General features: G+C 44.1%; 1 protein-coding gene across 1 annotated transcript in view; it reads right to left on the reverse strand.

The window, feature by feature from the left end:
- The window catches only part of SMS (spermine synthase), a 53,692-nt gene that overhangs the window by 27,877 nt on the left and 8,257 nt on the right, over positions 1-17,558 (reverse strand). Inside the window, exon 2 of the mRNA XM_081793121.1 lies at positions 1,886-2,006. Within this exon, the coding sequence (XP_081649247.1) occupies positions 1,886-2,006 (121 nt within the window). The remainder of the gene's footprint in view (positions 1-1,885; positions 2,007-17,558) is intronic.

Here is a 17,558-nt window from a genome sequence, read left to right on the forward strand (position 1 = left end):
CTGGAATTGGTGTATATGGTACAAGATTCAAGAAATGAGGTACAAAAGTAGGCAGGGCCTGGCTGCAAAGGCAGTTAGGAGACTGTTATGAGATTCAAGGCTTCACCTAGAGTGGAGAAGTAGCCTCCGGGGGTGGCAGGGTGACATGGCTCAATTTGTTGTGGTTCCCAAAGGATGGCCCATACCCAGGACAGCAAGAGACCATGGCAGGAAGGTGGAGAAAAGAGGCCAGGACAGAGAGGGACTGAATGCAAACCTGCAGGAGCTGGAAGGATCAAGGACAGCTGCAAACCTCTACTTCCAGGGAACGTGCTGTTAACTGGGTCAGAGCATGGACCAGGGGAGGCAGGAGAGTTTGGTGGTGATGTTGATTTGGGGTCAAATCAACATCTTCCTTGAGGAAAAAATTATTTTAGATACATTTGAGGTATCTGCTAAACACATACATGGAGATTTGCTACATAGTTAGAAATACATATCTGGGCTTGGGGAGAGAGGAGCTGGGAAGTCTTTGAGAGGCATCAAGAGAGGGAAGTCCATTACCCCCATGGGGTGGACCATGTTGACTTATACAGAGAATAATGAAAGGGCGGGGCGGGGGGGCATGCTAAGAAGTTTCCCTCATCTTCCAGCATTGCCTTCTGGACCTCTGTAAGAGCATGGGGGTGGTTATTTTTTCTTTTAATAGAAAAACAAGTGAGAGAATATGGGACATTAATGAAACCATGTGGAATTCTAGTACTTTGTACCTTGGGGGAATGGAATTAAAGTCACTGAAAATACCCAGGAGTTCACATTTTAAAATTAACAGGGCAGGGGCACCTGGGTGGCTCAGTTGGTTAAGCGTCCGACTTTGGCTCAGGTCATGATCTCACAGTTCATAGGTTCGAGCCCCGCATCAGACTCTGTGCTGACAGCTCGGAGCCTGGAGCCTACTTCAGATTCTGTGTCTCCCTCTCTCTCTGACCCTGCCCCGCTTGCGCTCTGTCTCTCTCTCTCTCTCTCAAAAATAAATAATAAACATTAAAAAAAATTTAATGTTTTAAATTAATAGTGCAAATCACTAAGAATCTTACTAGTTTCCACGCTAAACCAGACTAGATAGAATACAAACCTAGACTTAGGAGAGCACAAAGAGCTCAACGCACTGGCAGCTTCTTATCGGTCAGTTCTTAATTTAGGTTTCCTTTCCAACTCCCAGAACATACTGGCTTTCATCTACATACTGATTATGTAAAGTCTAGATAGTCTATAAAGTCTTAAGAAAAAAAAAAAACTTGAAATCTTGGATCTCCTCATCTTCCTGTCAACCTTCTTGCAGACATTCTCATCCTGCATTTGACCATGGTCTGCATTAATTGATAATAACTTATAACCGTGCTAATCGCAGTGGGATTCACAGTGGGGTCTGCCGACCAGCACCACCAGCACGCCCTGGGAGCTTGCTGGAAATGCTATTTAGGGTGCTGCCCCAGAGCAGTATACTGCATCAGAAATTCTTGGAGTGGGGCCCAGGAATCTTTTAACCAAGTCTGAATCATGGCCTGCCAGTTCACAGTGCTTATGCTGCCCAGGGGGGTTCTGGGTCCTGGCCACACAGCAGAATCATCTAGGCAGGGGAGTTTGGAAAAATACTGATGCCCAGTGGCCTCAATCTCTGGGAGAACAACTGGGGTAATGGCATCTTGTGAAAGCGCTCCCAGGCGAGTCTACTGTGCAGTTAGGGCTGCGAAGCACTGAATTCTAGCTCCCTCCTACAAGGTGTCACAGGAGGAAATAAAAATACCTGGACACCACCCCACCACTGCCCTTTGCCCCCACCCTCCACCCCCCACCCCCAACTGAAGTACTCAGATCTGAAGAGCAGCACTCAAGGACACCTCACCTGCCGTTTTTGTTTATGTAGGTCGCTAAATAACCATGGTCTTGCCAGGTGTGCACCGACTCCGTCATCCCTTGCTCCTGGAAAATGGACTGGAGGCCTTTTAGAATGGTCTCACCATCAGCTAGAGAACAAGGGAGAGAAGGCAAGGTGGTCAGGATGAAGTACATTCCAGAGGAAAGCCAATGAGGCAGTTTGACGACCGAACTTTCTGAGAAAACCTGAACAAAGAGTTGCCAGTCTCACCTATCCCTTTTGTCATGAGCTGTGTCAACTCCATGAGGAGACACTACACAGATTACCAGGTAACACAATAAAGACACCATAAAAACCCACAAAATAATTGTGCTGAGGATGCAGACATGTATTCAGCCAACTAGAGATGGCACAACAAAGTATTTAGCCTAAACCAGAAATCAAAGATATGCAAATAAAGGAGCTTCTACTTTAGGGTAAATTAATGAGAATATACAGTGCTAGAAAGGGGATTCCATCCTCTGTTGATGGGTATTGTAAATGACTTCTAAACTTTTGGTTCTATGTTCCAGATGTCTCACAGTAAGGATGGGTTGCTATTATAATTTGAAAAACATAAATCAAACAGGGCCACTCAGTAACATATTTCTATATGGTAGAAACTGAACAACTCCATATGGGACAACCTGCTATGCAGTGTGAACCCCTCCTTGGCCAGAAGCCACTCTTCCCCCTCCCACCCACCCACCTCCAAAATGGAGCTCAATCAAGGTTACAGAAATTGCATTAATCTCTGAAGACTCACTTGAAGCCAGAATCTTCAAGAATATCCAACATTATGAGACTGAGAGGAAAGGCAAAATGCCGTTTTTTCTCTTCTAGTTCTACATGCTAAGCAGTCATTTTCTGAGAAGGGTAAGATAAAAAACCGAGATGAGACTAAAGGAATTACTCTGTACTGGCCCATGAGCCCTGCACAGGCTGGTGCTTTTTCCACATAAAATAGCGGAGGCGGCAAAGCGTCAAAATGAAAAGTGGGTCTGTGACCTGAACCAAGGCAAAAGAAAAAACAGAAAGATTCACAGCTGACCACAGTGTGGTTTCACAAGAAAATTACACTAGAATTCCTTCCATAAACTAGTGCCAAAACCTAGACTAGAAGTTAGTATTTTTTTCACTCTACATAGAATCTATCTCCAGTGATGTCTGGAACTATGTTCTGAAGACCTTCCAGAGCATAGTAAATGAAGACCACAAATGGGGTCAGAGGCCAAATTGGACAGCAGACATGTCTTATTCTGGCCGGCACAGACTTTTTTAAAAAATGTAAGTCAGTTGCCCCTTAAAAACCTGATTTCACCTGCCCCCCCCCCAACCTGTAGTGGGTGGAATGGTGCCCCCCCCCCCAAAGGATATGTCCACATACTAACCTCCAGACCCTGGAAATGTGACCTGATTTGGAAAAAGGGTTTTGCAGATGTAATTATGGATCTAGAAAGGAGATCATCTTGGATTATCCAGGTGGGCCCTAAATCCAATGACAAGTGCCCTTATGACAGAAAAGGAGACACAGGAGTAGGTGACAGAAAGACAAAGTAGAGACTGAATAGCTAACAGCCACAGGCTGAGAACATGGAAGAGCCATGAGAAGCTGGAAGAGGTAAGCAAGAACTCTCCCCTAGAACCTTTAGAAGGGACCACAGCCCTGCCAACAATTGTTTTGGATTTCTGGCCTCCAAAACTGGGAGAGAATAGGTTTCCGTTGTTTTAAGCCATCCAATTTGTAGCACTTTGTTACGGCAGCTCCGGAGGACTAATACACCCACCAAAATTCATATTTTTAACATCACTTAACAAACAATAGTGGGGCGCCTGGGTGGCTCTGTCAGTTAAGCCTCTGACTTCCACTCAGATCATGATCTTGCGGTTGAGGAGTTTGACTCCCGTGTCAGGCTCTCTGCTGTCAGCACAGAGACCACTTCGGATCCTCTGTCCACCCCTCTCTGCCCCTCTTCTGCTCATCCTCTCTCTCTCTCTCAAAAGAAATAAACTTTAAAAAACAGCAAATAGCATAGCAAAAATGGCAGTGAAGGCATCATTTTTTAATCTTACAAATCCCCAGAGACAGAGATATTAGGATAGCACAACTAAAACTCACAGTCAACATTTAAAATAAAACTATATAAGTGTGCACCCCCAAGCGCCCAAACAGGAGTAGGTAGAGACAAGCAGGTCACAACCTAGAGGCCTGTGTGGTACCAGCAATGGTGAGAGGAAGTGAGAAAGCAAAGGGACTTCAAATTGCTCATAAAAACCAGTTGGGGTTCATGCACAAGGAAGGGCTCTCCTCCTTTGAGAAGGCAGCACCCAGAAGGGACACAGTGAGAGAGAGCAGGGTACACAGTGAGAGAGAGCAGGGTACACAGTGAGAGAGAGCAGGATAGTTTATGGAGCCAGATAATGTCAGGGTGGCCAACCCCTATGACGGGCAAATGAAGGGAGGCTGCTTCTAGGGAAAAGCCCCCCATCAGGGAAAGACTACTGGAGCAAAATGCACACCACATCCACAGCATAAGCATCAACCAACACGAGTGGTGACCTCATGTCTCATTAGTCTAGCTCATTCCCACAGAACTATGCCTTTGGGAAACTCATTTGGCAGAAAATAGCTGGCTTCGCTATTCTGAAATTGGTTTCAGGAAATTAAAAGGGGGAAGCCTGAATTTTATCTGCTGAATTATATTCGGTTTTAAGACAGGAATCCACCCCCTAAAAAAATTCTGATTTCAAACTTCATAAAAAAGAACTGACCTTGTTCAGTGTGTTTGTCACTGAAGCCTGGTGGGGTCAAGCCACCATGGAAGTGACTGAGCTGCAGGGCGGTAAAGACAAGTATGCCCAGCGTGCCCGAGTCCCACATACCCCAAGCAGTACTTGCCCTGAATAGGAAAACCACTATGTCATTATTCAATCCCTCCTCGGCTAGAACAGATGTTTTCCGTTTCGAAAGTGTATAAAACAAATCATCACTCCTGGTAAATGGCCTCAAGACTGGGTCCTGCTGGCACATTAGAAAACAGAACACAAATCCCTCATGCCAGTGAAGGGGACAATCTAGACAGGGCCACCCTATCACTGGCCAGGCTGTACAGTGAATGAAGACCTCAGCTCCAAGGCTGAGCCAGGGCAAAATCTATCCCTTGGGCCAAGGAAAGGGGGATCTTTGATACACCTAAAACCCTTGTCTGCTGGCCAAACCCAGCATGGTAACCATCCCCCTTTTCCAACTGGCACTGGCAGAAAGGCACTGAGGGGGCTAATGGAGGCCCCCCATCCAGCCAGGTTTCAAACAGAAGAAAAACACATTATGAAAGAAACCCAATTGAGAGTGTTACTTATTTCTGTACTGTGGGCTTGCCCCTCAATTCAACACAAATACGCCAGGTCTGAATGTTCTTCCTGGCTGTCACCACCGCCTGGTCCCTTGTGGGCAAAGAACGTGCCAGCCCTGCCAAGGATACAGGGACTGTGCTTTTCTGCACTATCCTCCTGCCCTCTCCTCTCTTGTCATCCACATCACTCACAGTCCTTGGAGAAGACTGAGAAAGGGGAGCCAGAGCTGAAGCAACTGCCCAGCAACTCTTTCCCAGAACCAAGGTTTTCAAATGAAAACAAAGCCATGAGGTGCCAGGGTGGCTCAGTCAGTTGGGTGTCCAACTCTTGATTTCGGCTCAGGTCATGATCCCTGGGTCATGGGATCGAGCGCCAAGGTGGGCTCCACACTAAGCAGGGAGCCTGCTTAAGATTCTCTCTCCTTCCCTTTCCCCTGTCCCCTGCTTGCTCTCTCTCCCTCGCACTCTAATTTTTTTTTTTAATTACAAAATAAATGAATAAAATAAAATGAAGCCAAAGACCTGAGCTCTGCTAGGTTTAATGATATGGCTAGCTTGGTCATCTTAACCTCAGGTGTTCAATAAATGTCTTGCGGGGAAATGAATTTATTTCAGTTAGCTAAATTAATCATCCATATTGCTATATCCTTGCAGAGTTTCTATAACTTCTAAATCAGTGATTTTCAATCCTAGCAGTGCATTATCATCACCTGGAGAGTTTTAAAAACCGGTATGTCACATCCTAGACCAATCAAATAAAAGTCTGGGGGTGGCACTCAGGCATCAGCATTTTTCAAAGCTCCCTGGGAAATTCCAATGCACAGCCATGGTTGAGAACCACTGATCTAAACCACTAGATAACAAGAATGAACAAGAAATCCCCACTATTTCCAAACTAATTACACTCGAGTCACAAAAAGGTTATAGAAAATGTTGAACGAAGTCTGACAAAAACCCAAACTCCTTACTAACTATAGCCACAGGTAGCCTAGGACATGCCCCAGAAAATGCTCTGCAGTTATTATCCAATTTCAACCTTTCATACCCATCTAGTAAGAAACATGTAACACGACCGAACAAAATATATTTGGCTATATCAGGGCTCCTCAATTGGTGATGACAACATATGGTGTGAAGGACTGTCTTGTGCCTCACAGGACCTTGGCAATCCCAGTCATACACACTACATGTGGGTAGTACCCCCCTTTGTTAAAAAAAAAAAAAAATTTTAAGGGGGCGCCTGGGTGGCTCAGTCAGTTGAGTGACCAACTCTTGATTTTGGCTCAGGGAGGGCACTCTCTGTGTGATTGAGCCCCGCATCAGGCTCTGTGCTGACAGTGTGGTGCCTGCTTGGGATTCTGTCTCCCTCTCTTTCTGCCCCTCCTGTGTGCATGCATGCTCTCTCTCCCTCTGTCAAAAATAAACAAATAAATAAACTTTAAAAAGTAAAAAAACAGGGACGCCTAGACGGCTCAGTTGGTTAAGCAACCGACTCTTGATTTTGGCTCAGGTCATAATCTGACGGTTTGTGTGATAGAGCCCCACATAGGGGTCTGTGCTGACAGCAGAGCCTGCTTGGGATTCTCTCTCCCTCTCTCTCTGCCTCTCCCCTGCTTACGTGCTCACTCGTGTGCTCGCTCTCTCTCTCAAAATAAATACTTTAAAAAATAAATAAAAATAAATAAAATTTTTTTAAAAGACTCCACACCATCATTGCCCAGGGGCAGAAGTGGAGTGGGCAATACAATCCCTTGAGAACTACTAGTAAAACTGAGCCTGGGGTCAGAGCATATCCAAATTTGGGAACACAAAGACTGCAATGTCATAAATGCCTACAAACCAGAGAATTTGAAAGTAGATTCAAATGCTAAGAGATATAATCACACAGCTTTCAGGTAGGCATGGTAATCCAAACTAGGCTAATAAAATGTCGTTTGGCAGAAGTTCTTAAAAAAACTCTGGCCAGGCAAGAATGATGTGCAACTAGTATACCACTCAGCCTTCCAAACTGCTCAGCAACACAAAGACCTGTCCCAGGGCAAAATATGTCATTTGTCAACTAGACAACTCAATGCCCCCGTTTCCAGACCACTGCCCACTTTAAGTTTATTCAACCATAACTTTAAAAGAAATCAACTTAGAGGTCTGATCCAAATTACATACACCACTATCAAAAGAAAGGAAGGGAAGAGAGAAAGGAAGGGAAGAGGGGGGTGAGGGGAGAAGAGCAGGGAATGAAGGCCCACATTTCATCTTCCTGCCTCATTTTCTCCCAGAGATTCACTCCTGGAGAGCTCTGACTGTGACTATCAGCTCCAGATGGCTGAATCCCAAATGCATATATCCAGCTGGAAGGTACCTCCTGCCTAAATGCTCGCCACACTGTCCCAGTCAAGTCTGAAAATGGGCTTGGACTTCTCTACTCCACCCCCACTAGATGTTAATACCCTTGCCACTTAAAATCCCCCAGGAAGCTCCCCTTGAAACTTTTCCCACAAATCCCCCACCACAACCTCTCTGCCCATCCAAGCTCACTGGCCAGGCACCCCTCACATACCTCACTTCCTCAACCATAAGATGCGGACACCACTTTGCAGGTTTCCTGCAGGGAACCTGACACCAGTGTTCATTCCCTCCATCCCTCCTGGTCTAGTACTGCCATTTAATCATTGCTCCACTAGGTGGGCAGCCCCAGTCACAGAAGTTCAGTAGATCAGCTGCACCCACCCAGCTTACAAGCCCAAAACATTGAGTAAGGGATTCGTGCTGAGTAAAAACCTAAGATACCCAGCACCCTGGCATCAAGAGGGGAAAACATGCTTCAGTCATACATATTCTCACTTCTTTCTTCCATTTTAAGTAATGGTCAAGATACTGTAACCTCCTTAACAAGATGAATTCCAGCAGAGGATGCCCTGAGGGAAGAAGCAATTGTCATACACCCAGAAAAAAAACTCTGCAGGTTCTCTCTGCACCTGCAGACCCAACTTTGCATCTTTAAGTCCTTTTCAACTTCAGAAACTTAAGTAAAGAAAACTCAGGACATAGGGTGTGTGTCAGTCACCTCTTGTGCAGGGCCATCAGCCTGCCCGGCCATGGGCCAGAGCCCCAGGGGCCACCTCTGCAAAGTCAGGGGTTTGGAATGAGTGAATTCGCTCACATTCAAGCAGCATCTGGCTAGTGAAATTAGGAGACAAATTTCTATTCTTGCCAAACATATCTTTAATTATGAGGGCTGGAAATTCCACACGTCCCCATCAAGCCTCTGTCCCCCATTTCTTTGCTTCCTAGCTCTCCCTCACAATGGTTCAAGCTACTTCATAGCCAAGGGGTGGATTACTCCCATCATCGCACCATACCCAAGTGGTGGAGCCCAACGTCCGGCCTCCTTCCAGTTTGCCCCTACTGCACAGACCCTGGTACCTCCAGAGCCCCGTGCCTTATTTCACTTGACTCTCTGATCCCACTGGGTCTGTCTCCCCATCCCACTTCCCCTTTATGCTCAGGTCAGGGGCCACCCTGACCCCCCTCCTCCTTTCTGAGAGCCGTACTCCACTAGTGGGCAGTGGCAACAGAGAAGTCAGCAGCTCACAGCAAGGAGAAGCATCAACGCAGGCATCCTTTACCCAAAACCTGAGAATCTGATGTCAGAGAAGCTAAGAGCCAGTTTTGCGTTGTGCAGTTTTCCTTCACACAAAACCAGCTTTCAGGTCACCTTGATAGGCTCCTAAACCTAAAGTGGAAGAAAAGGCAAACTGCATTCCAACACACTTTGAAGTCATTCAGGTATCTGCTTTAAAAATCCACTCAGGGGTGCCTGGATGGCTCAATCGTATAAGCGTCTCTTGGTTTCAGCTCAGGTCATGATCTCACGGTTTCTGAGTTCAAGCCCCACGTCAGACCGGACAGCACTGAGCTGGCTTGGGATTCTCTCTCTCCCTCTCTCTCTGCCCCTCCCCAGCTCCTGCTCTATCAAAATAAATAAATAAACAAATTTTGAAAAAAATAAAAGTCATTTATTAAATAAAATAAAAATCCACTCAGAGGTCCTAATCTCAACAATGGTGGTGGTTACGTGACTGTATGCATTGGTCAAAACTCAGAACTATACACAAAATTTACTCAACATGAATTATATCAAGTTTAAAAAAATCATGGGGCACCTGGGTGGCTCAGGCGGTTAAACATCCGACTTCAGCTCAGGTCATGATCTTGCGGTTTGTGAGTTCAAGCCCCGCGTCAGTCTCTGTGCTGACAAGCTCAGTGGAGCCTGGAGCCAGCTTGGGATTCTGTGTGGCTTGGGATTCTGTGTGTCTCCCTCTCTCTCTGCCCCTCCCCTGCTCATGCTCTGTCTCTCCCCCTTTCAAAAATAAATAAACATTAAAAAAAACTCCATTCCAGGGGCATCTGGGGTGGCTCAGTTATGCATCTGGACTCTTGCTGATCTCAGCTCAGGTCTTGATCTCAGGGTTGGGAGTTCAAGCCCTGAGTTGGGCCCCAAGCTGAGCGTGAACCTACTTTATAAAAAAAAAAAAATCTATTCCAGAGTTACCACCACCATTGGCATAACCACTCTGAGAATAACAAAATAGCACAGCATTCCTCATGGGCTCCCTCTCACCCAAGTGCGTGCTCACAAGTATTTAAGGGTGTGAGAATATCTTTGAACTCACTTGGGATATGCTACATGTAATCACAAAATCAGTGTTGACAGGCAGCAAGCCCAGATTACTGAAATCAAGTGATATAGAGAGAAAACCTTCACATTTCACAAGCAAAGAGCTCAACACTTAATCCAAAGCAGGTTCCAGGCTCTGAGCTGTCAGTACAGAGACCGACACAGGGCTCAAACCCATGAACTACAAGGTCATGACCTGAGCTCAAGTCGGTCGCTTAACCAACTGAGTCATCCAGGCACCCCCATTTTTTTTTTTATTTTCAAATTTTAACAAAGGGTCTTGTGCATCAGGAGACTTCTCAGACATTCAGAAGCCTAATAAATTTCCAAGGATTAAAGTGAAGGTCAAGCATGTGGTTCCTTGGGCTATCTTACGGCTTGGTCTTCTAGTCCCACATCCAGTTCTTTTTACAACAGCTGCAAGATGATTAATCTCACACAAAACCCAAGACGACAGCAATGTTCAGAGCAGCATGTTTCATAATAATGAAAAAGTGGAAACACCCCAATTGTCCATCAAGCTATAAATGGATAAACAAAACGTGGTATATCCATACCATGAACTATTATTCAGCCATAAAAGGAATGCAATATTGATATACGCTACAACATGGATGACATGATGCTAAGTGAAAGAAATCAGTCACAAAGGACCACATATTGAAGGAGACCATTTATATGACATAGCCAGAAAAGGTATATCCCTACACATTAAAAGCAAATGAGCGCATGCCAGAGGCTGGGAGGAACAAGAGGCTAGGAGGAATAGGGATGATGGCTAAGGGCTACACATTTCTTTCTGGGGTGATGAAAATGTTCTAAAATGTGGTGATGGTCACACAAATCAATGTGCTGAAAACTACTGAAGTGAATATTTTAAATGGGGGAACAGTATGGCAAGAGAGTCATCTCAATAAACCTGTCCCAAAAAATACAAACACACAAGCTGCACTTTCAGATTCTCAGGTACTGTGAAGTAGTCAAGGCAACAGAAAGTTCCAGAAGTCGACTGTTCCCCTTCAACCAACCATAAATAAGCCAGGCCTTAGGCACAGGTTAAAGGGGCTCCAAGGGGCAGTCTCCTCTACCCATCCACCCGACCCATTAACGAATAACAAGTATCTGAGCAGCTGGTGTGTGCAGGCACTGTCCCAGCAGCAGACATGGCTTTCATGCCACGAACACACACCTGCGGCCAGTCTCAGTGCCTCAGTTCAATCACTCAGTGCCTCAGTTCCATGCTATGTGTGGCATGGCCACTATAGCTAATAACAGTGCATCATGTATTTGAAAGTGGCTGGGAAGAGAGGATCTTAAAAGTTCTCATCACGAGGGAAAAACCGGTAATTATATATGGTGACGGATCTTAACTAGACTTCCTGTGGTGATCTTCACAAGATAATACAAATATCAAATCATTATGTTGTACACCTAAATCTAATACTTAACATCAATTACACATCAATTAAAAAAATGCTTAGGGCACCTGGGTGGCTCAGGAGGTTGAGCATAGGACTTAGGCTCGGGTCACGACCTCACGCGAGGTCGAGCCCCACATCAGCCTGTCAGCGCAGATCCTGTCTCCCTCTCTCTGCCCCTCTCCTGCTTGCGCTCTCCCAAAAATAAATTAATATTTTAAAAATTCTTTTAAATTTAAAAATCATAGCAGTGATGTAGGGCCACAAAACACAGAAAGGGACAAATGACAATTTGGGGGGTTATTTTCCGAGCAGTTTCTGACGTTCACAGAGAACAACCAAACCAAGGAAAAGTTAGCTACAGAAAGAAAGAAAAAAAAGTACGGACATTAGACTGACAACCATACGACACAACACAGAAATGACACCCAAGCTCTTTTCACACAAATGTGCATTAAGAAACCCACATGAGGCTGTTTACAGTACCGGCCACAACTACTATTTCTTAAAACTCACATTACAGTACACTAGGCATACTGTAAATATGTTGCTAATTATTTCATTGCCCTGCCTTCCCTTCCCGGCTGCAAGAGAGCAAGAAAGCAAGAGAGCAGTTCAAGAGGCATTTCCCGTCACCCCCAACACCTACTGGAAAGAGGCAAGAGCCTCATTCTACGTCTCTCCATGAGCCTTATGAACTAATCTCCTTATGAAATTAAAGAATGGTTCATAAAAATATAATTTATGAGACACAATCCTAACCCCTCTTTATTCTGGAACCCAATACTGTACCCTCTTCTTCCTGGTACACCCGTTTCCCCCACAAAGAGTCTTCAAATCAGCCACAACCCACAAGCCTCAGTGAGCACAGAGAGGGAAGCACCCCCAGAGAGTGCCCACATTCTGACCTAGCTCACATGGGAGGCTAACCAAGAGTTATCAAGTAAGGCACAGAAAGGGGAGATTATGCAAAAGCCTGGCTTTCACATGGGGAGAATGGAACGATTTGTGGTCATGAGATGCTGGACATCTGGCCACCTGACCTCTCCCAGAAGGCATCATTTGAGCAACACAAGGCATGCCTCAGACTGCACAGGTCCAAGGTCCATGTTTTCAGAGAAGAGGAAGTAGTAAACTCAGGGTAGAGCTGTGGAAGAGAGAAGACCACCAAGGCAGAGGACACAAAGAGGCCAGGACCACAAAAAGCCCTCTCTGGGGGCCGCACTCAACCCAACGGTTAGAAGCCCCCAAAATGAGATGAAACCAGACCCAGCTGCAGCATAAAACAGATGAGCAAGGTGGCAAGAGGGGACTTGTAGAGTCTGACGTTAGAGGACAGGAGAAGATTTAATCTAAGGCGCCTGGACCAAGAAAAATAACCAGCCCTCACCTTCAGTTCACAACTGCCATCCACAGTCCACTGTGAGGAGTGGAAAGGTCCCAGGAGCCACCTGCCACCATCCCTTCATCTCACAAAGCAGAGATGAAAACGGGTTACAAGCTGGCCCAAGGTCAGACAGCAATGCTTTCCTTCAGCTCCACCCAGAAGGAAAACCAGATTTCTTCCCCAAAGTACTAACTGTGGGATTGCCAGTTCTACTATCCAGGAACACTTACCCAGTACCAGGAATATCCAGCTCTCTTCCCACTAACTTTAGGTGGGCAGAGTGTCTTATCAACCATTTATGTTTCCTTTTAATTTTTTTAATGTTTATGTATATTTGAGACAGAGAGAGAGAGCACTAGGAGGGGAAGGGGCAGAGAGAGAGGGAGACACAGAACGCGAAGCAGGCTCCAGGCTCTGAGCTGTCAGCACAGAGGCTAACGCGGGGCTCAAACCCACGGACCCTCAGATCATGACCTGAGCCGAAGTCAGCCACTTAACTGACTGAGCCACCCAGGCTCCCCTGAATCTTAATTTTTAATAGGGGAGTAGATTCCATTATATTTATCATGATCATTAACACTTTTATTATAAATGTCATATTTTTATGCTATTTTTAATGTTGCCTTATATTTTTAATTTGTTTTATGAATTTTAAATTTGTTTTTCCCTTTTGAGTGTTTGCTTTTATCTTATTCATTTTGGAAGCCATATATACTCCTTTTGATACTGGTAAGTGTGACTTTTCAGTTTGAGATCATGACCTGAGGCAAAGTCAGACACTCATCCGACTGAGCCACCTAGGCGCCCCCCAGTTATATTTCTACAAACAATTCTAGGGCTTATGCCCAAGCTTCCATGCCAGACTGCAAATCAACAATGAACAGTATTTCTAGAGATAAAGCAGTTTGGAGTTCATGTTATCAAAAGAATTACACTTATATCAAAGCTGCTCCTGAGGCAACCCCAGGACCGTCTCTTCCTCTGGCACCTTCTCTTCCTCCCGGCTTTGGCCAGGGCACACTCAGCAAAGTCAACATTCAGGATGGCACCCTCCAGAATGAACCTCCAAGATTACTCAGCACCCAGGAGGTGCTGGAACCATAAATGCCACAGAGATAAAGACAAAGGACACAAGTCAAAAACTCCCTGGACAATGAGAGGGGTGTGTACTATGATGGATTCCAGATGAGAGAAAGGCCACGGGGGGGGGGGGGGGTTGTTGCTGGGAATCAGTGCTTGAATATTTTTCCAGATGGCTCTAAAGCAAGCCACTGGACCTAGATGGTCTAAAGACATGGGCGGGCAAACTTGTTCCATAAAGGGCCACACAGTAAAGATTTCAGGCTTTGCAGGCCAAATCAGGGCTGTGTCAGTCACCAGGAAGCCAAACAAAGGATGCCAGAAGAGCAAGATGTGGCCCAAGGGCCGAACTTTGTTGACCCCTAGTCTAAGGTCTTTTCCAGCTCTAAATTCCTAACCAACAGGCATAGGGACACTCAGCTGTAATTCTACAACCTGAATTTCCAGAAGTGACGTTCTTAGAATTTGAGACTAGAATAATATGAATACTTCCTCCATTCAAGTTGGCAACTTATTAAATGGGGGGGGGGGGGGGGAATAATGGGGGGGGGAATAACAGCTAATAACCTATATAACTAGGACCCTGCTTTTTAAGGAATACATAGAAGTAACATTAGCAGCTAACAGATAAGCTGCACTGGAGAATGACAATATTTAAGAGTACTCGTCAAAAGGGCACCTGGGTGGCTCAGTCGGTTAAGTGACTGACTTCGGCTCAGGTCATGATCTCACAGTTCCTGAGTTCGTGCCCTGAGACAGCTCAGAGCCTGGAGCCTGCTTGGGATTCTGTGACTCCCTCTCTCTCTGCCCCTCCCTCCCTCTCTCTCTCTCTCAAAAATAAGTATTAAAAAATACTTTTTTAAAAAAGAGTACTAGTCAGCATTTTAAAGTCACAAATTGCTAATCTATGCTCCCACTTCAAGAACATAGAAAAAGAGAAAAATAAACCCTAAGTAAACAGAAGGAGATAAAGATAACAGCAGAAATCAATGAAATTAAAGACAGAAAAACTACAGAGGAAAAAAAAAAAATCAATGAAGTGAAAAGCCATTTCTTTATCAAGATCACTAAAAATGACAAACTCTAGGCAAGATTGACAAGAGAAAAAAAGGAGCAAAGGTAACAGATTGCCAATATTAGGAATAGAACGACAGATATCAATACAGACCCGCAGACACCAAAAGAATAAAGGAATCCCACAAACTCTACATACATAAATTTAGCAACTTAAAAGGAAATGGGCCAATTCCTAAAAAAAACAAACTACCATAACTCACCAATATGAAATAATCTGAATAGCTCTATAACTATCAAAGAAATTGAATCTGTAATTTGAAAACTCCAAAACAGAAATCTTGAGAGCCAGATGATCTCACTGGAGAGTTCCAAACATTTAAAGAGTAACACCAATTCTATACAAAATCTCTTACAGAATACGGATAAGGAATGCTTAACTCATCTTATGAAACTATCATCCTAATACCAAACCACACAAAGACAATCCACAGAGAGAAACCTACAGACCAGACAAATATCCCTCATGAATATATAAACACAAAAATCCTTCGCAAATCATTAACAAATAAGAATTCAGCAATAAATAAAAATAATTATGTACCATGAACAAGTGGGATTTATTCCAGGTTTGCAAGGCTGGTTCAATATTAAAACAAAACAAAAATCAATGTGATCCACTATATATAATAAGACGCTAAAGAAAAATCACATTATTAATTGATGCAAAGTATCTGACAAAATCCAACATCCATTCAAAATAAAAAGACACACAAAAAAAAGCAGTAACAGAGGGGAACTTCCACAACTTGGCAAAGAGCGTAAAAAACCTAAAGCTAACATTGTACTTAATGGCAAGACTGAATGCTATTAATGCCAGCTTAGTAAGGCACAGAGAGGTCAAGAACTTGCCTGAGGTCACACAGCTAGTAAGTTATAGATCCAGGATTCAAATTCAGTGAGTTTTGAGTCTAAAATCCAGTGCTTTTAATCACAACATCGTGTTGTCTTTGCTCAATTATAGTTGTGACAAGAATAAGTAATTTGTTCCATATAGCAAATCATCAACAGTGGTTATTTACTTCTAATAGTATTATAGATCTGGGTTCCCCTCTTTATATTTCCCTACATATCTTGCACATAGGCTAAAATGAGCAAATAATTTTCAAAACAAAAAAATTATGTAAAAAGACAAACACATAAACCATTACGTGAACAGCTCCTGCAGTTTCTTCAAGTAAAGCCAGATCCTTTATCAAAGAGAAAAACACAAGAGCTCTATTAACAATTTAATATTCACAAAATGCTTAAAAAGTTATGGAGATGTAATGCACACCATGGTAACTCTAGTTAACACTGCCTTATATAGTTGAAAGTTGCTGAGGGCAGATCTTGAAAGTTCTCATCACAAAAAAAATTTGTTAACTATGTATGGTAATGGATGTTACCTAGACCTATGGTCTTGATCATTTCACAATGCATAAATATAAAATCAAAACATTGTACATATGAAACTAATATCATACTATTATACTTCAATAATTAAAAAAAGCATTCCACCCTGTACCAAGTTTAAGATACTTATTTATTCACCTCTAGAAATTAAGAATGTCCATTAGCATATCAGTCGTGCAGTTTCCCTTTTTTTTTTTTTTGAGAGAAAGAGAGCAGAAGGGGCAGAGAGACGGAAACGAGTGAGAATCCCAGAAAGTAAGAATCCCAAGCAGACTCCATGCTGTCAGCACAGAGCCCAATGCACGGCTGGATCCCAAGAACCGTGAGATCATGCCCTGAGCAGAAGCGTGAGCTGGTGAGCTGACATGGTCTTAAACATAACAATGTCTTTGGCGCCTGGGTGGCTCAGTCGGTTAAGCAACAGACTTCGGCTCAGGTCATGATCTCTCAGTTTGTGGGTTCCAGCTCTGCACTGGGCTCTGTGCTGACAGCTCAGAGCCTGGAGCATGTTTCGGATTCTGTGTCTCCCTCTCTCTCTGCCCCTCCCCTACCCACACTCTGTCTGTCTGTCTCTCTCTCTCTCTCAAAAATAAATAAATATTAGATACAACAAGGTCCTAGAAATTTTTCAGGATTCTCACTGGAGAAATGTCCGTTCTAAGGAAATGGGAGTCATGCAACACAAACACATGTCATACCTTAAAACTCAGAGTGTTCCTTAAAAATTCTGCTTTAACTTAAAAAGCTCCTTTAAATAAAGACCAACCTTCAAATCACATGCCAATGCTTTACTTCCTGCCTCTTCTTTTGCCAGCAGAACTTGCCTTCTCTTTCAGTAAGTTAAATTCACAGGTCTTTATAACTGAACATCTTTATCCACTGGCACAATTTCAAAGTACTCAGTATTGCAATTAGTGTTAGGTGTTTTATGTATCATTTGACACTCTTCCAAACATTTTATTGGACATCCCACCCAACAACACAGTGTGTGGGATTTTGGTATCATTAGCGCCTTCAGGCAGAGGGAGAAATTAAGGTGCATGTGAAACTAACCCAGAGGGTCTTCTGGAACATGGTACCAGTTCTTCCCAGCTCCTTTTGGGTATACTGCTTGGCATATAAATGCAAGTGATCGCAAGCATGGCCACTAGTTCAGTGGCTCCTTCCAGAGCTCAGATGACAGTATCAGTTTAATGAAATCCAGGCCCACCACAATTTAGGGCCCCCGAGTTGTTTTTCCCGGGGTCTGGAGAAGTGCCTAGTTGTAAGGGTTTCA

This window comes from Panthera onca, chromosome X (assembly GCF_046562875.1).
Source record: "Panthera onca isolate mPanOnc1 chromosome X, mPanOnc1 haplotype 2, whole genome shotgun sequence".
Lineage (NCBI taxonomy): Eukaryota > Metazoa > Chordata > Mammalia > Carnivora > Felidae > Panthera > Panthera onca.